Source organism: Oncorhynchus keta, chromosome 22, assembly GCF_023373465.1.
Source record: "Oncorhynchus keta strain PuntledgeMale-10-30-2019 chromosome 22, Oket_V2, whole genome shotgun sequence".
Classification (NCBI taxonomy): Eukaryota; Metazoa; Chordata; class Actinopteri; order Salmoniformes; family Salmonidae; genus Oncorhynchus; species Oncorhynchus keta.
In genome coordinates, this window is record NC_068442.1 from 22,350,314 (window position 1) to 22,370,080 (window position 19,767).

General features: G+C 42.6%; 1 protein-coding gene across 2 annotated transcripts in view; it reads right to left on the reverse strand.

Moving 5' to 3' along the window:
* Positions 1-4,435: 4,435 nt before the first annotated feature.
* Positions 4,436-19,767, reverse strand: part of LOC118401181 (semaphorin-3ab) — a 30,219-nt gene continuing 14,887 nt past the window's right edge. Inside the window, exons 3-18 of one of the 2 annotated variants that reach the window (XM_035798477.2) lie at positions 17,780-17,940; positions 16,593-16,655; positions 13,233-13,352; positions 12,253-12,343; positions 11,205-11,324; positions 10,641-10,783; positions 9,895-10,009; positions 9,657-9,726; positions 9,172-9,316; positions 8,809-9,028; positions 8,628-8,719; positions 8,431-8,472; positions 7,532-7,689; positions 6,495-6,562; positions 6,243-6,388; positions 4,436-5,980 (exon numbers count right to left, since the gene is read on the reverse strand). In XM_035798477.2, the coding sequence (XP_035654370.1) occupies positions 5,420-5,980; positions 6,243-6,388; positions 6,495-6,562; positions 7,532-7,689; positions 8,431-8,472; positions 8,628-8,719; positions 8,809-9,028; positions 9,172-9,316; positions 9,657-9,726; positions 9,895-10,009; positions 10,641-10,783; positions 11,205-11,324; positions 12,253-12,343; positions 13,233-13,352; positions 16,593-16,655; positions 17,780-17,940 (2,315 nt within the window). In that variant the 3' untranslated portion in view covers positions 4,436-5,419. Of the gene's footprint in view, positions 5,981-6,242; positions 6,389-6,494; positions 6,563-7,531; positions 7,690-8,430; positions 8,473-8,627; positions 8,720-8,808; positions 9,029-9,171; positions 9,317-9,656; positions 9,727-9,894; positions 10,010-10,640; positions 10,784-11,204; positions 11,325-12,252; positions 12,344-12,484; positions 12,572-13,232; positions 13,353-16,592; positions 16,656-17,779; positions 17,941-19,767 lie in introns of those variants that run through there. The other variant, XM_035798478.2, reaches the window with a different exon arrangement.

Consider the following 19,767-nt stretch of genomic DNA (forward strand, 5'->3'; position numbering starts at 1 on the left):
TGTTCAATAAAAACATGAAAACATGTAATTGTTTGCGTGTTATTAGTTTAAGTAGACTGTGTTTGTCTATTGTTGTGACTTAGATGAAGATCAGATCAAGTTTTATGACCCATTTATGCAGAAATCCAGGTAGTTTCAAAGGGTTCACATACTTTTTCTTGCAGACTGGGTTAGGGAGAGGTTGAAAATGTCAGTGAAGACACTTGCCAGCTGTGTGTACATGTGTGTCTATGTGTGTGTGTGTGTGTGTGTGTGTGTGTGTGTGTGTGTGTGTGTGTGTGTGTGTGTGTGTGTGTGTGTGTGTGTGTGTGTGTGTGTGTGTGTGTGTGTGTGTGTGTGTGTGTGTGTGTGTGTGTGTGTGTGTGTGTGTGTGATTCATGCTCTCCAGTAGAACCCTATTCCCCTGAGTGAGAAATAACCCAGTGTCTTCCCAAGATAGCATTTTATAAACGACTGTATCTCTGTACCATTTCGCCTCCGCCACTCAGTCGCTGTAAAGGAGAGGAAGGAGAGAGAGGAGGAAGACTGTATTGGATAGGTCAGAGTGACATGAGTTTTTTCAATTTCTATTATTTTTGTTATATTTGGACGTTGGGAATTGATTTAGTGATTTCTTACTAAAGTGACTTTCTTAAGGAGAGGCATGTTTCATTGTGAAAGGGGAAGTGTATATCTCTCATTCTGTCCCTCGTGTAAGGTCCTTTGGATATAGCAGTGCTTTGTGAGAGTTGTGGTGGACCCTGGTGTTGAGGGACATGAGGATAGTTGTAACTGATCCATGATGACAAATGTCTGCTCTGCCAGAGGGTGGCAGTCACGTACCACAAAACAGAGAGTGATGTTTAAAAGCAAAGGCATGTCAGCTATGTCAAACCATAATATCATTAACCTGCAGAGATTTCTTTATTTTTATTTTTTTATCATAGGACGAGATGATGAATCATCGAGCATGAATTATAATTTCAGTGCCTGTAATTTATAATACTTATTAAATGCTGGTGGTAATTGGGCTGTGTGCTGTTAGCTAGGTCTATATCTTTCGTTTATGGAATATCATTGTGTGTTTTTTACAATTTAAAATTCTGCAATTGTATAACAACTATTGGCTCATGCTAACAAAAGAGAAAATCTGTAACAACACCCTCAACAACCAAATGTCTCATCTCAATGTGTTGATATTTGAAATAGATGAATATGACCAAGCCCACCGTGGATGTTAGTTTCTAAAGGGGACATCTGCAGTTCAAACATCAACGAAGCGGTAATCCCACCACAGTTTTAATAGAAATCTGAGGGCTGCGGGTGGAGACATTCACATTCATAGACAGCTATGGATGCGAGGACTGAACAAGCGTGAGATTAATGTTATAGCTTTAACCATGGCCGATATTCAATTAGTTTGCGGAATTGGAAAATGCGCTATTTAATGGTAATTTCCTATTGAGCTGACATTTACAACATTTACTGTGAATGTTGTCACCGCGAACACAGGAACTTGACTTTAAAACGTGTATTGCGGACAAAGCCAATCAGATTGAATCCCAGTCCAAGTTTTGAGGCTGTACAGTATTTGTTCACAATTACATTATTTACAAACAATTGAGTAAAACAAGTTTATTTTGAGTTATGATGTGGTACAATAGTTGAACTAAGCTCATTAGCCATTTAGAAGTGATATTATTCTAGAATCAATGGGTATATACTGTATCATTAATTTAAAGTGCAACAATTTATGTACCAATTGCAGAGTGCCCATGACTTAGTAGCATTGTGGTAGAGTAACAGTCTGAGATATAACAAATAGCAAGACAGGGTCAGTAAAACCAGGCTTTAGGAATTGATTTTTATTAGAACAGTAGACTACATCATCATCATCATCATCATCATCATCATCATGCCAAACACAGTCAATACAGCAGCATCAGTTTACTCCCTCATTTACACTCAGCAGTCCTGCTAGTGGTTGAAGTTGGCTGGAGATGACTGGTACAGAGAACCAGCACCTTTTATACTGAAGAATACCGGTTCTAAAATAGGAACTCTGGTATGGTAAAACTAAAGTCTGAGTACTCCAGTTATGCACTACTTAAGTGTTCTTCAAAGTATGTCAGTACTTCCAGTAATCGATTGTGTGCCTTATATTTCCTACTGAAAATAGAGTATTTACACCTCAGTAACAGGTTAACATGTACTGCCTCTAAGCTAAGAGCATACCATCAGAAACAACATGAAACATTACACAGTTATATAAAGAAAGGTACACTAGAATGTCATTCACATGCAATTAGCACAGTGTCATACTGTTGGACCATAGGATTTACTCTTCAATGTGTATGTTATGTTCACAACTACATTCCAGGTTCACTGTGTCTGTCTCTGTTGAGATATTCCAAAATTAAACACATCCTGAAGTATATATGTAAAGTACATACTGCAGTGATTCTGCTGAAAATACATAGACGAAACAGATACACTATGCTCCTGGAAAAGAACACAATACCTGTATTTTGCTGGAAGAGTATGGTACGCTATGTAGTACATTTGCAGTCTGACATGGACGTATACGGTACATTAGTGGTATGCTAACTATTGTAATAGAAGCCTGCATGTCCCAAAAAACACCAGTGGTCATTTTTTAATGAATGGAAAGTATTGCTCTGTTAGTTGGTCCTGTTTGCCAGCATGTACATGTTACATTGCATTCGGAAAGTATTCAGATCCCTTGACTTTTTCCACATTTTGTTACGTAACAGACTTATTCTAAAATGTATTCATTATTTTTTTCCCCCTCATCAATCTGCACACAGTACCCCATAATGACAAAGCTAAAACAAGGCATGAAGTCAAAATAATTATCCGTAGAGCTCCAAGACATGATTGTGTCGAGGCACAGATCTCGGGATGGGTACCAAAAGATGTCTGCAGCATTGAAGGTCCCTAAAAACACAGTGGTCTCCATCAATCTTAAATGGAAGAAGTTTGGAACCAGCAAGACGACCTAGAGCTGGCCGTCCGGCCAAACTGAGCAATCGGGAGAGAAGAGCCTTGATCAGGGAGGTGACCATGAACCCGATGGTCACTCTGACAGAGTTCCAGAGTTCCTCTGTAGAGATGGGAGAACCTTTCAGAAGGACAACCATCTCTGCAGCACTCCACCAATCAGGCCTTTATGGTAGAGTGGCCAGATGGAAGCCACTCCTCAGTAAAAGGCACATGACAGCCTGCTTCGAGCTTGTCAAAAGGCACCTAAAGAATCTCTGACCATGAGAAACAAGATTCTCTGGTCTGAAAAAAACAAGATTGAACTATTTGGCCTAAATGCCAAGCGTCACATCTGGAGGAAACCTGGCACCATCATCCCAATGGTGAAGCATGGTGGTGGCAGCATCATGTAGGATGTATGGGATGTTTGTCAACTGCAGGGACTGGGAGAGATAGATACAGATAGATCCTTAGTGAAAACCTGCTCCAGAGCACTCAGACTGGGGCGAAGGTTCACATTCCAACAAGACAATGACCCTAAGCACACAGCCAAGACAACGTAGGAGTGGCTTTGGGAGAAGCCTCTGAATGTCCTTGAGTGGCCCAGACAGAGCCCGGACTAACATCTCTGGAGAGACCTGAATATAGCTGTGCAGCGACGCTCCCCATCCAACCTGATAGAGCTTGAGAGGATCTGCAGAGAAGAATGGGAGAAACTCCCCAAATACAGGTGTGCCAAGCTTGTAGCAGCATACCCAAGAAGACTCAAGGCTGTAATCGCTGTCAAAGGTGCTTCAACAAAGTACTGCGTAATACCAGTACTTGTTATATTTCAGTTTTTGCTATGTGATTATGGGCTATTGTGTGTAGATTGATTAGGAAAAAACACAATTGAAACCATTTTAGAATATGGCTGTAAAGTAACAGAATGTGGAAGAAGTCAAGGGGTCTGAATACTTTCCGAATGCACCCTACATGTAGGTGTTATCATAAAGTAACAACAACAGGGTTATAATGATATAAAACAAGAAAAATAGATGTTACAAAATGTCTTCTGAAATAGATCAACTTAAATCAAATATTTTTTTCACAATGTACATATATATATAAATATGTGTGCATTGGAAAACAAGTTTTGTATGCAAATTGAGTAATTTATTCATTTGAACAACATGTGACAGTGTCGATGCAGAGACGTCAAAGTTTTCGGGTTCTATTCTATCCGAATCGATGACGTTCAGTGTTACAGCATGATTGAAATTCAAAGGCAATGTTCCCACGTTGGCGGAGACTGCATTCACGGTAAACACTGCATATGTCATCTCAATCAGGAATGACCTTCCATTTCTATCACGCAAACTTTAACGCTTCAGCGACACAGATTGAATAGTTAAACTGGGATGCAGTGGTTTGACTGAAACAAACTGAAGACAATATTTCATATGAAGTCAACTTCAACTGTGTAACATATTTTATACAGGGCTCTGAACAAATCAAAAAGATAAACATGAAAACAAAACATGAAAACATTTGTGTCTTGGAAGGGAGAGATTATATATACACTGAACACAATCACTTTCATAATCTTGTTGGATACTTTTTTAACCTACTGATAAATTCAATTGTTTATGGTGAAACAGCATCATGTAACAAGAAACCCGCAAACCATTCCCTTTAGTACAAGAATGCATCAAAGCATATTTACATGTCTGATTTAAGTTAGAATAACATCTTTAGTTATAAATCCATGGCTACTGAATTTTCAGTAGCCATTCATGTATTTTCTTGCAGTGCTCGGGCATCCTCCTCTCTCCTCCTCTCTCTTCATATCTCATAGAATCTTCTCAACATCAAACCGCTGTGCTTTACATGACCTGTATATTATAATTGTCCTTGTGATACACACACAAGGTACATCCCTGCTCAATCATGTATGTCATCAAACACTGTCATCCCTTGTTCTAAGATAGTGGCTGTTAATAGAAGATACCCACTAAATCTGGGTGGACAACAACGATGAGCGATACAAAGCCGTGCTACTGCGGAGACAGAGCCATGTTTTCATTAGGTTATTCAATAGTAGAGAGAGCATGTAATTACATGAAGTCCAGTCCTCATGTTGGCTGACACTGTCCCTCCATGGTGCTGGGGGCCACAGAGGCCAGCTGAGATAATAGAATATAATAGTACTGTATCATCCTGTGTCTCTGTGCCGTGTCACTGTAAACATGGGTGCCCACGCAGCCTACACATCGACCAGGGCGGGATATTGCCTTTGTTTCCAGTTGAGATTCTCTGTACAAAGTCAGTGTGGAATGAGTCTTTATCTCTGTATGGGGCAGAGGAGGCAGGGGAGGAGGTTCGGAGGGCGTTCGTGAACGAGGAAAGGGTATGTGGGTTGGGGGTTGGAGGGTCATGGGATTCAGTGGGTGAGAGGTCAGACGCTGCGGGGGGCTCTCTCCAGTTCGTGGGTCCGGCGGTTGCGGCCCTTCTGCCTCTCCTGCAGGTGTTTCCATTTGGCCGCCAGGCCGTGGGCGTGCACGTGGGTGTGAGCGTGCACGAGGCCCTGCTGCTGCTGCTGCTGCTGCTGGTGTAGTTGGTGTAACTGGACCTGTTGGGATAGGTTTGCTTTCTGCCTCCTCTGCTTCCTCTCCCTCTTCCACACCTGCTCACAGAACTCATCCACGCTATTCAGGGTTGGGTGGTTCACTAACGACAGGAAGTCACGGTACCAAAGCTTCTGATTGGGCGATTCCCGGGCTGTGGACGTGTCCCGGGCGGTGGTGTGTGTGGTAGCAGTGTGTGAGGCGTCTTCGTCATCACGATGAATGAGATCGTCGAGGCGTTCAGTGTCGATGACCTCCAGGGTGACCTTTAGGAGCGTCTGCATGAAGCCGTGTTCTACTGCCTGGCACACATACATCCCAGAATCCTTCTTGTCCAACGTGCGGATCAGCAAGCCCTGCTCCGTACATACAAAACGATCCTCTGTTTTGATCTGCACAGAAAGGAATAATACAATGATTACTTCACTTGACTTGATTTTACTTTACATACTAAGATAAACAGTACTACATTTGACATCCATTATTTTGAGTATTGTTTTACATAGTCACAGTACAGGATAGAGTATCTATAGTAATACAGAAATATGTATGATATGCTGGAATCAGTATTTCATTAATTTATGGACATCATGATTGAAATGCTATCTGGAGTTTTACAGTATGTCTATGATTTCGTGAAAGCAGGTTTCATACGTCTCGTCTTCGGTCGTCGTTGGCTTGTTGGTACTGCCAGTAGGTGAGTGCTCTCTGGGACTTGGCGCTACACTCTAGGAACGTACTGCTGTTTTCCACTCCATACACTGTCTTATCCAGCACCGTGGGCTGCCCATTCAGGTTATCTACAGACACACACACACATAATAGTGTGAACACTACATGAACTCAGCACCATTATAATGTGAATAGAGGAATACTGCATGATGAGGTTTGTTTGTAAATACATACCTTGATGCTGCAGATCTGAACACTGGGTTAAAGGGTCTCCGTTCCTGATGTCCTGTCTCCTTGTCCTCCTGCAAAAACACATGTCAACAGTGAGTTGGTGAATGTGCATGTGTGTGGTTCTGGATGTGCTGTGCTGGTGGTTGTGAGCCAGGCTGATAAACTAACACCAGTGAGCTTCATACCACTGTAGACCACAGGCGTAGTTATAATTACAGGGTAGCTGAGACTGAGGAATTCAGACCTAATTAATCAATCACTCACTCTAACTGCTACACAGCCTGAATCACACAGTCACACTCAGTCAAAGATACAGAGGGATTGGATTCCAAACACACACACACACACACACACACACACACACACACACACGTATTGTAAATAATGACGGAACAAACAACGGAATAACCAGAGTGAAAAACAAAACAGATATTTATTAATTGAGAAATAACTAGTATCTTCTCTCACATATAATCTCTTCCCTACAGGGCAGTTTTCTCAGAGAGTCTAAAAGATGTAGAAATATGAGACCTTCAGGCTAAATCTCAAATCAATAACCCAGTGGAGACTTTATGAGTGGGTGGAAGGCTACAGTGCAGAACACACACACACACACACACACACACACACACACACACACACACACACTACACACACACTACACACAGCTAGAACTGTTAACACTTTATTTCACCCTGCGTTCACCCAGACATTCTGCCTGCAGGTACGACTGACACTGGTTCTCATTGCCAGTAAACACAGTTCAGGTTATTCTTCTGTGTCTCAGTGAGAAATGTGACCTGGCTACCTTCAGGGCTTTCTGGCTCCAACACAAGGCCTTCTCTATTCATCATCAGACCCACCTCTACAGAAACACAGCTAGCTGACATACTGTATATCCTTAATCTGTGGATATGAATAAACCCTCCGATCTGATTTTCTCTTCTTCATAGTGTACCCACTATGTGCAGTCTTTGAATGACAATAACAGTGCTTGAAAGTCAACTATGCAATGCGTGTGTGTGTGCGTGTGAGCATACCTCTTGGCCATGGGAAAGTATCGTGAGCACTCGGTCCCGTCCCAGGCACAGTAAGGGTCTCTAGCCAGACAGCACTCGGCACAGGCCTTCCCGTACACCTCACAGCGATGCAAAGGCATCTGGGATACACCCAGCTCTGAGCCGAGGTACAACTGTTGCTGTGGAAACAGAGAGAAAATATTCAAAATAACTGATCAAATTTATGCATTATTTATGTATTACGCATAATGGTCTAGACATTTTCTCAGAGCCATGTAGTGCTTTTACAGTAACAGAAAGGCCACATCATATTATTATTGGTGTTCGGCAACTTCTATATCACACCAGTACAGTTCCTTCCTTCCTACATATTAGAAACCAGTTCATTGACATCCTAACAATGGACTTTTGTCTTAGTCAGCATCATGTTAACATCTTATAATGAGAGTCTCTTTTCTCCCTATAAAGCCCTCAGTCTACGTGTGTCACCCACGACCTCGACAGGACACATCAAGTCTATATTACAAATACAATGCAATTCTATGAATAGCATAGCTTTCATTCAGTTACATTTTTCTTCTATGGTAGTGTCCCTCTCCTCTGCAGCTCACCGTGTGAGTTGGCGTGTTGAACACTAGTTGGCGTTGATGAAAGCTGACTACCAGTGAGAAACACTACTCCTTCATTACACATGAATGTAGCTAACTCTGTATGTCAGAAAGATGATGTATCCCTATTTAGAGGCTGGATCCGTACACCTGTCGTTTAAGAAGCAATAACATTTGATTTGTAGCTTCACTAAGGCCATGGTTCTGCAACGTAGGACTGCCTCGTTTGTTTTCCCATATAAATGTTTATTGTGACATCCATTCCTTGTCTGTCCTGCTCATGTCATGAAGGATATGATCAGCGTTAGTTACCTGCTTTGTAGAGAGTTTCATCACTGTAATAGCAGCTTGTTCCTGGGAGAAAATACATGAACAATTGTACAAACACATAAGCCAATTGTGATACATTGTGGGTTATCATCGTACCTTTGCTGTATGCATAATAAGTATGTACTAATGTGGTGTACATGTCCTTTTATCTGTATACTATATCAGTGGGTGTAAGCTACCCTGAACACAGTCATCTCCTCCAGTAGAATCTCCTCCAGGTCATGCCAGGACCCTCTGGGGATGGACACCACCTTCAGCACTGTCCCCATATCTACAACACACATAACATACACACATTACATTACTTAGTGTGTGTTTGTGTTCGAGTGCGCGCAATTGTGTGTATGTGTGTGTGTGTACCTGTGCCTATGAACATGACGTCATACTGTCCGTCCTCAGCCTCCACTCTGTCCACCACTATCTGTGTGAACTGGTAGTCTGTGTCCGTCTTGACTATGATTGGTCGGTTGTTGATGGGGTAGACGGGGTTAAACATCGCCGGGTGACCTCTGGCAAATGTTATGACATCATCGGGCAAGTCTTTTGTCGAATCAAATCCACCGAAAGTCTTGCTGGGGCACTGTGGATTAAAATACACAGATTACAATGTGAATCCTTACTTTCATGTCCCATTTCATCCACTAATTTACAATACTGTATATGGTAACACTTCTAAAAGTGCTGTAAATGCTCCCCCACCCAAAGACCCCGTCATGCCCTTACCGTTCCGGGCCGTGGGTATGGTACCCGTCCCTGGAAGGGAACCCACTGGTAGTTAGGGCCGTCTCTGTGGGCATAGGGACCTAGAAACACCCTTCTGATGTCTGCCATGCTGTACAGACACACTGCTGAACCCTTGAAGATGTTACTGAGGTATACAGAGAGAAAGAGAAAGAGAGAGAGAAAGAGAGAAGGAGAGAGAGAAAGAGAGAAAGAGAGGAGAGAGAAAAAGAGAGAGAAAGAGAGAAGGAGAGAGAGAAAGAGAGAAAAAGAGAGAGAAAGAGAGAGAAAGAGAGAGAAAGAGAGAAAAAGAGAGAGAAAGAGAGAGAAAGAGAGAGAAAGAGAGAAAGAGAGAGAAAGAGAGAGAAAGAGAGAGAAAGAGAGAGAAAGAGAGAGAGGTTAGATACACACGTCTCCAGCGAAAATCTTTAACAGGATCCATACACCTCCAATGGGAGTTTAAACAGGTGACTGGCAGGTGTACGTACCTGGATGTAGTGAACACTGCATAGATAATGGGATTTTTGGGATCCTTAGAGCTCATCAGAAACACATCCTCTGAGAACAAAACAACCTTACAGTGAACAAAATCACAATACAGTAGCAGAAATATGCTGTAGATGATTTTGTTTCCCCATAACATATCCACACACACTACAGCCCCTCTTCAGGCACACACACCTGACATAGAATACAACACATGCACAGTGGTAGTTAAACACTCACGTAGTTCGTCAAAGTGAGTGTCTATGCCGTTTAGTCCAGGTACAGAACAGACCAGTCTGGCCTTCAGGAACGTGGTCCACTTGTTCACTAGACTCCTGTGGCCTCCAAAGTCATTCTGATAGAGGGAAATACAGTCCAGAATGAACCTCTCAAACATTTACTACATCCCGCCTACAAAACAACACTACAATGCTGCATTTTAGAACTATGATTGACACCCGAACAGACAACAGCGGCTTAATGCAGTCTTACAGATTCTTATATTACTTTATCAAAACAGTCTGCGTTTGCGTGTTTGTTTTTCTGCACACGTCGACACAATACAGGCTCCCGGTGTGAGAAAATAAACACACCCAGATCCACAGTGATTTATTACGCTCTATTAACACTGACACGCTGTATAATGAATGGATTGTGTTGAGTGGAGAGGAGCAGATTCCTCACATACTGAGAGATCAGGCTGGGAGGTTGTGCACGCTACTCGGTGGCTGAGGAGACACTAGTCTGTGCCAATACTAGCCATTATCCGAACAGTACCACCATTGTTACATTGTCTCTGGCTCCAGTGTCATGTAGAGGAGAGACACCAAACACAACACACCTCGCAGCTAAATATAACCGGAGAGAAGAGAGATACCTGGTTATGAAAGCATCCGTTGTGGAAAACACGCCGTCACTCATTTCCTCTGTTAGAGATAGAGGAAGCTGTTTTAGTCTGAGGTGTCTGAGTGTGTTTGTGTGTGTACCTTGCAGAGCTGTCCGATGCGTGCTTGAGTAGCCTTCCCCGCGTGTTCCCCATCCATAGCGTTCTCTCTGAAGAACAGGTAGATCTTGTCATCCTCTTGGTTGTCACTCTCTGGGATCAGATGGACACTCACAAACCTGGGGTCTACACAAAATGAAATAATTTAACAAATAATGAAATAGGTAATCCATTACTTCTTCCCCAGTAAAAACCTTAACATACTGTGTCTGCTACCACACCCTCTCTGCAGTCATGTCAATAACACAGAGGATTTAACACTCGCTCTCCACTGTCATCTTACTCTGAGAACAACTTTCTGTCTCAGCTTCTGTCTGTTTGTCTTTTTCGTTTCTGTCTTTGAGACACTTTCTGTCTCAAATTCAGATGGTTTTAATCCGGCTCGTCTGCATGCCAACAGACTTTTAGCTAGCTGAGCTAAAGCCTAGGCATCCGCTTGGGGAGCTAACACAAGTCTTCAAGAATCAAGCAAGGTTACTCATCATGCAAGCATAGTTCAATGAACTGAGAACATCAGAACTGAGAATGTTCTTTATCGCCATCTCACCGTTCAGCCAGCGAGAGTCGTGTTGCTCTGTTCTGATTGGGTGATGCTGTCCCAGCGTACGGAAAATGGCAAAGTCTCTCCCCATGAAGTCAGCTGACGTCCCAGAATACAGTTCGCCATCTGAAGGACAGAGGAGGAGGACATTATCAGGTGTGTGTGTGAGTGTGTCTCATGGCCTTTCATGTACAGGTGTCAAGTGTCTGTATTAGTCTAGTAGGTACATTATGGTGCCTGCAGCCTTAACAATACAGGTAGAATGTGTTGTCACAAGGAACACCTTCCTCTACCAGACAACGGACAGAACAAGGAAGAGAATCAGAGGACCAGGTAGCTGGCTGCATGAAAGGAGGGAGGGGAGAGAGAGAGAGAGAAGGAGGGAGACAGGGGTGAGGACAATGAGGAGAGAGAGAGGAGGAGGGAGAGGAGTGAGATGAGAAAGGAGAGAGGGAAAAGGATGGGTGAGAGGAGAAAGAGGAGAGAGCGACAGAGGGGTCATGGGCTGGAAAATGACCGTCTTTTGGTTGGGGTGATGTCATATAGTGGTTCTGGTGATGAACATGTTGAAGAAATGAAGCTGACACACACAGGTTTGCACACACACATCTACCACTCTTACAGGCTTGGAAATTAGAGTGTGTCCACTGTAGAGCACTACAAATGATGAACACTTTACTGCAGGGCTGCCCAACCCTCTTCCTGGAGATCTACTGTCCTGTAGGTTCAGTCCAACCCTAATTTAGCATATCTGATTCAGCTAGTTAAGGTCTTGTTGAGCAGCTAATTAGTAGAATCAGGTGTGTTAAATTATGGTTGGACTGAAAACCCACAGGACAGTAGATCTCCAGGAAGAGGGTTGGGCAGCCCTGCTATACTGCATATACCCAGCCCTGTCATTTATCCACTTCCTCTTAACTGTAAATATGCATAATGAATGAGTGGCGATGAGAGAAGAGGTTTAACTTCCTCTTTATGTGTGTGAAAAGTTCTGGGGTAAATTAGTGCCTTGATAAAGAAAGTTGAGTGTGTGAGTTTGTTTTGGGTCACTCACCAATGAGCATGGATGCTGTGAGCAGCTTTGGGTCATAAGGGCTCTTCCCCCGACCGTTCTCTATCTGGGGCTCCAGCCTGAACACACTGTCCTGTTTACATAAGAAATAGGTCAAAATAAAGAGCATTTAGATCTCAGATTTTACCGCAAAGTCCGATTGACATCAATACATGATGTTGGCGTCTTGGAAAAAAACATTGTATCTCTATTTTTGCAGATTTTGATATTTTACATTCTCATAGAGCCAGGCTCTCCAACTCTGTTCCTGGGGAGCTACCATCCTGTAGGTTTTCACTCCAACCCTAATCTAGCACACCTGGTCCTAACAATTAGCTGGTTGATAAGCTGAACCAGGTTAGTTACAACTGGGGTGGGAGCGAAAACCTACAGGAAGTTAACTCCCCAGGAACAGAGTTGGACACCCCTTTCATAGAGTCACTTGAACATGTGGGCCCAGCCGGGCAGTTAAGAGCGGGGACGACTATTCTCAGAGACATTCTCCCTCTCTAATTCTCTGCAGTCTAATGAATAGGAAAAGCCTGACTCACTGACATTACGAAGAGGAGGTATAGAACACACGCAAACACACAGCGTTTCATTTGTAAAGTAATGAATTGAGGATGTTTTGGACGATGGAATTTTACACCTCATTTACTGAACGGATAAAAACATTTTTCCTCAGGCCATCAGTGAATCATTACGATTCAGAGAATACCGCCACGGTTTATAGTTTTAAATCGAAATCCAAAACCATAATCACACATTATAGTGTAGAGTTTTTGTTAATACTGTAATCTGGCTGCAGCTCATATAAGGCTTGAATCAGACAAAAACCATGACATTCCCTCTTCCATGGCTTATGTTGTCATATTGGTCAGTAAATAGCAGAACACTAGAGCTAGATTACTAGAGTAAGCAGACTGATGGGTGGACAGAAAGATGAATACATGTGTAAATAGTTACAATGCAGGTGGGTATACCTCTAGTTTCTTCCCCACCTCCAGGTAGGCACAGACAGGGTGGAAGGCTCCAGTTCCACATACATACAGATGGGTCTGGTTAAATGGCTGTAACACCTTGATGAAATTAGAGCATTCACTCTGGAGATAGAAAAAGAGAGAGATTTTGTATATATTTTTTAACCTTCATTTAACTAGGCAAATCAGTTAGGAGAAAAATCGTATTTACAATGATGGCCTACACCGGCCAGACGCTGGGCCAATTGTGCGCCGCCCTACGGGACTCCCAATCACGGCCGGATGTGATTCAGCCTGGGTTCAAACAAGGGACTTTAGTGACACCTCTTGCACTGAGATGCAGTGCCTTAGACCTCTGCACCACTGCATATCATGGGTACGCAGGAGATAAACAGACTATTAAAACAACTAACGTACACAGAGAATAAAGCTTTCTGAAGCTGTTGGGGCAAAATCATGTCCTGTTGATTTGGATCAAAACCCAGTCCTGCCCATTTGGATCAAAACCCAGTCCTGTTGATTTGGATCAAAACCCAGTCCTGCCCATTTGGATCAAAACCCAGTCCTGTTGATTTGGATCAAAACCCAGTCCTGTTGATTTGGATCAAAACCCAGTCCTGCCCATTTGGGTCAAAACCCAGTCCTGCCCATTTGGATCAAAACCCAGTCCTGCCCATTTGGGTCAAAACCCAGTCCTGCCCATTTGGGTCAAAACCCAGTCCTGCCCATTTGGGTCAAAACCGAGTCCTGCCCAAAACCCAGTTTGTCCATCAGAAGTAAGCACTCCTATCCAGAGCTTTTCCACTGGACAGAGAAAAGTGTTAGCCCACTCTGGACTTAACACAACATCACATACAGTAGAGCTATGCGGGAAAACACATGTTTAGGTTGAGGGAATAAAGGGCATCTGAAATCAGAATAAAATAATAATCATCTATTAATAATAGTCCAAGAATATGCAGGGAACTACTTAAACTACATGTGAATAACAATGTTGGGGAAAGGAACAGCCCTGATTGGTTATACTGTACCAATGCTGTTGTGCTGTTTCTGCTGTTTCAGAGATAATCCAGACTGTTGTGCTGTTTCTGCTGTTTCAGAGATAATCCAGACCGTTGTGCTGTGTAAATAACTCAACAACTCGCTGTTCAGATTGAGGCCAGTAATCTGTAATTCTCAGTATTTCTCCCTTTATTTAATGATCTCTATATCCCTCTCCTATATTTCTCTCTCCATCTCCCCCTCCCCATATACACTGAATGACCTCTCTCCTATCCTGACTCCTGATCAGAAAGGCTCAGGGACATGTGATGAGTATTGAAACAGCTGCGATTTTAGGATGGACATCAACCAGTGAGACGTTTTAATGCAGAAACATCCCTGCAACTAGCCTGCAACGCACCAGCAACCTCCCCACAACAATAAAATGTGATGAGCATTACATACTGTAACCACATCTGAGTTTACTGTTTAGTGTAGTGAGTGTAGTGTGTCTGTCTCCATGCTGTAAAGCCTGTTTCCCGTGATCTGTCAGCTCGTGCCTGAGCAGGCAACAGGCATGACCTCACATGAAAATTAATGTCATCACAATGATGGGAAAAAGAGAAAACAGAACCACAAATAATGCATGACTAAATTGATCTGACTTTATCAACAGGAAGCAGCTCTGTTGATTGGGTATGCCTTTATTGTCCTCCAAAGAGCTGTCTGACATTTCAGGGTGGTTTAGCTGTGCAGATGTGCAGATTTAATTATTTTTTCCCTGGCTCTGTGTATCACCCTCCTTTCTTCATAGATGTAGAGTAAATTAGAAATGTCTGCTTCTATTATTTTCTCTCTCTCATCTCTCTTTCACGGTCTTCCCTGCGGCATGTTCACAAGTGTCTTTGTTCAAGTTCATCAAAGGGCATCTGTAGTCCTGCTACCTCTCTCTCTCTCTCCTTCTCCCCTCTGCCCTCTTTTTCTTCCTCTCCTCCCTGTCTCCTCTGCCCTTCACACACAAAGACCATCCTTCAGGGCTCCCCGCTCATCCCTTCCAGAATGTTTACAGAAAACACACACACAAAAGAGCTGATGGCCCTTCAAATCAACCCCATAGAAACTCAGCATAGCTTGACCTTGTGCCTGTGAACTCAGTGAGACAGACGGAGCTATGATTTTATATTGCAGTCAACACATGGCCCCAGGCTGTGTCTGAGAAGGAAGTCAGAAGGAGAGAGATGGAACTGTCTCTCTGAGTCTTTACACAATATACTGCTTGCAGGTATACAGGACAAATATACACGACTGAGCTAGTCATGCAAGAAGGACATATGTAGCATAGAGGTGCTGCTGGTATCGACATCACTCTTCTTAGACTGAGGAAAACACACACCTAAATTATCTTGATATAGCAGTGCGAATTTCTAATGCCATATGACTGTGTAGACAGAAACCATGCTCTATTTCACAAATACCTGTCTCTACACAGCCATAGCTGATGTTACAGTAGGACACTGCTCCTGTGTTGAAAGTAGTGACTGTAAGCCCATTGGCTGTCCACTGTTAGCCCATTGGCTGTCCACTGTAAGCCCATTGGCTGTCCACTCATTAGCCCATTGGCTGTCCACTGTTAGCCCATTGGCTGTCCACTGTAAGCCCATTGGCTGTCCACTGTTAGCCCCGTATCTCAGTGGTTAGGTCAACTGTTCTATTGTTAGACCAGGGGAGAACGACTGTCCCCTCGCATTGACAATTTCAAGTTGAAGGCCGACTGCAGTACTGCAGGCATTGTTTCCAGAAAACAGGATACCCCATTATAGTGACTGGGAAAATGACAATCTTTGTGGTCAATATTGGTGGCTATATATACAGTATATAAAATAAAAATCAAATCAATCATGGTACCAACAATTATATCTATTTCACCAGATGTATGTCCTTGAACTGATTACTTTAAAATCACACACAGACAAAGGATCATTTAGTTGCTATTGGTAGTCTGCAGTAACCAGCCTTCAACTTAAGATACACTGAGCTAGCCTGCAACGTCACTTCCTAGAGTAGCTCAAACTGCACATGCAACATTTCCAAAAACATGAAGCAGGATGGTGACATGTTGATATGGCACTTCCTGATCTTCAAATGTGCCGCTGAGCATTCTCATCGGAAACAATGGGGTGACTTCATCAATGGATTTATTTTACAGTCTAGTTGGACTCTAGTTGATTAAGTTCATGTAATGTCTCTATCTTGGCAAAGGGATTGTGATCAGATTCCGAGCTTCCTGTCCATGTGTCAACACCCAGATGACATAAACCCACTGTAGTGTAAAAAGTAGTACTTCGGGAGGGAGAGATGGTGTAAGATGAGGTAGCTACTCACCATTAGGTCCTTTCCTGCCCATTTACACTCGTCTCTTCTGGAGGTGGAGGCAGGCCACGGGATCTACACAAACACAGAGAGATAAGGATACTTCACTACACAATACACATAGATATAATAACCTTAATCAGCCACTAGCAATCCTAACTTCAACCAGTCCCTAACCCTAAACCCTCGACCAAGCAGCTGTTCAGCTAACAGGCCTTAAATTAGCTGAGGTGGTTCTGCCAGCAACGTTAATACAAAATGTACTTTTGTAGGAGGAAGCTCATATTTTATGAGATTTCATTGATGTGTATGTGTCTTCTTCTGTATGTTCACATGTGTATCTGTGTGTGGTGGGTCACAATGCGATTTGTTCTCCACTTTGTTTTCGATTACGCATTATTCATCCAGGTGTGCGTGGAGTGCCTAACATGCCAGTGTGAGATCCTGCACGACAGCTCAGATCTGAATGAATCATCAGCCACTTCTCTGTAGAAACCATGGAGAATGATAGAGGCCTCTCGGTGCCAAAATGTTGTATTAGCATAGGCCGCGCCATTGAGTGCTTCCACCATTTTAATGTAGTCACCTTGGTGGGACTTCCAACTTTATTGGCTTATCCCTCCTGGTGACCCTGTTAGAGTCATGTTCAACCGGGTCATCAGGAGGGATCAGCCAATAGTAAAGAAGAAAATGTAATTCTTAAAAATGGAGATTGCCTCAATAGCACTGCCTATGCTGTCACAGATGTTATAATGGCACAGATTCAAAGATGAGTCCTCTATCTATATCTATGGTAGAAACAGAGTCCCTTGCGGAAACTGGCTAAGACTGACAGGGGTGAGATAGCTACAGACGTAAGATCTTAATTTGATCACCCTGTTGCACGATCATTTTCCTGAAATGCAGGAAATGTTAAACTTGTAGTGTATTTGAGGTTTAAAAAGGTTTCCACCCAAAAATTTCAGACATTAGTTTCCCTTACGAAAAGTGTATCAACCCCTAAAAAATTGTTCATTAACTATAATCCACATAATAATTCACATTTCTTTTTGCTGCAGGATTATTTTCCTTCTGTAGCAAACTGGCTCGAATGAAGATCCTACATCTGTATAGTCAGACAGACTACAAGCAGACAGACTATGGTGTATATATGCAAGTGTATTGATTATAATGCGTTATAAGTGTATTGTAACTGTTACCTGTGCCATATTTCTGCTGATGTTGACTAGGTTGAAGGAGAATATGTGGTCCTTGGCTCCCACCACCAGACGACCCTTCTCCTCATCCAATAGGAACGTGTGGTATGCAGAGCTATTCACCTGGCCCTCAAACGTGACCAAGTTATTAGACTCCAACATCTCTGGAGAGGAGAACAGAGGGAGGGAGGGAGGGAGGGAGGGAGGGAGGGAGGGAGGAGAGAGAGAGAGAGAGAGAGAGAGAGAGAGAGAGAGAGAGAGAGAGAGAGAGAGAGAGAGAGAGAGAGAGAGAGAGAGAGAGAGAGAGAGAGAGAGAGAGAGAGAGAGAGAATTAGCAATTGGTAACCATATTACTTCCTATAGTTTGAAAAGGGGAATTAGTGAAGTTTTAGCATACAGCATCTAATAGAACAGCATCTTATAGAGCACATGTTGACCTGTCTCCTCAGTATATCATAATGTCAGAGGGGAAACATCCCATCCCCACATGAAGACACATCCTACACTCTTTTTGGTTCCTGTAAAAATAAAAATTGTTCCATGGGGTTCTACCTGCAACAAAAAAGGAATCTAATTGGAACCAAAAAGGGTTATCCTATGGGGACAGCTGAATAACCATTTTGGAACCATTTTCCCTAATAGCGTAGCAGCAGGGACACGATCTCAACTCCAAAAGCCTAGGGAGGTACCAGAAAGAGAGGGTGCTTTGGCTGAGATTTAATTAAAAAATGTTAGTGTGATCTCTCTTGCCCAATCACACATTCTCCCTCACACCCTCTTCCCCACACTAGTTTGTGTCCAACAAATATGTATTCTATGAATCAGATGCAATGACCAAATTGTGGCAATGACCAAATGGTCTGGCTGGGGGAACTGACCTTGACTGGCCAGCCAAGCAGAACTGGACCACAGAACAAACTCACAGCGGAAGACGGAGACAATTCTCCATACAGAATGACCAGCCTGTCTCAGAGTAGACACTGGCGAAATCAATGCAAACCACAACAAACATGAGGTCATTTAAATTGTTGTATTAAAATGTGCACAACATCTATAACAACCACCATTGAACATTCCCCAAAAGTTCTCATTCGGTTTCCAGCTAATCTAATAACACAATGTACATGTACCAGTAATGTTTTCTCAGCAAACCATCATTGGTTCAGTGAACGTTCCCGGAACATTCGTTAGGTTGCTGCAAATTTTCTCATAACACAAGAACTGTCCATTTGTGGTGATGATTATAGAATGTTTGTATAAAACAATCGTCGGAGGTTGCAAGACCTTTCCTACAAAATAAAACATTTAGGGAAGCTCAGCGTTACACCGTGAATGAAATTTAAAAGCAATGTTCCCGCTTCAGCAGAGAATGCATTCACGGTAAACGCTACATATGTCGGCTCGATCGGATATTACCTTTATATTTATATTGCGGAATCTGTAAAGCTGAATCATTACAGATTGCTTAGTCCTTAATCTATTATTTAAGGTTCACAGAATATTTCATTAGGTTGTGGGAACAGTCTGTTGAGAACATTGTGGGGACATCACAAAATATATGTTCCCAAAACACAAAACTGTCCAGTTGTACAGATGAGTCTACAATGTATTTTTTAGGGTGCAAAAAATATTCACCTGATGTTACAAAAACATTCCACACAAAAACATTCCACACAAAAACATTCCACACAAAAAAGTCCACACATTAATATTTCTCTCTAATATGTATCTTGTCATATCCCCACAATGTTCCCACAATGTAAATAAATGTGTTAGGACATTTTTAAGAAAATAAAACGTGTTCTGTTTTTTGCAACCTAATAGAACGATTGCAATAATTAGCACATCTGGAATTTTTTTTGCAACCTAATAGAACGATTGCAATAATTAGCACAACTGGACAGTTTTTTGCAACCTAATAGAACGATTGCAATAATTAGCACATCTGGACAGTTTTTTGCAACCTAATAGAACGATTGCAATAATTAGCA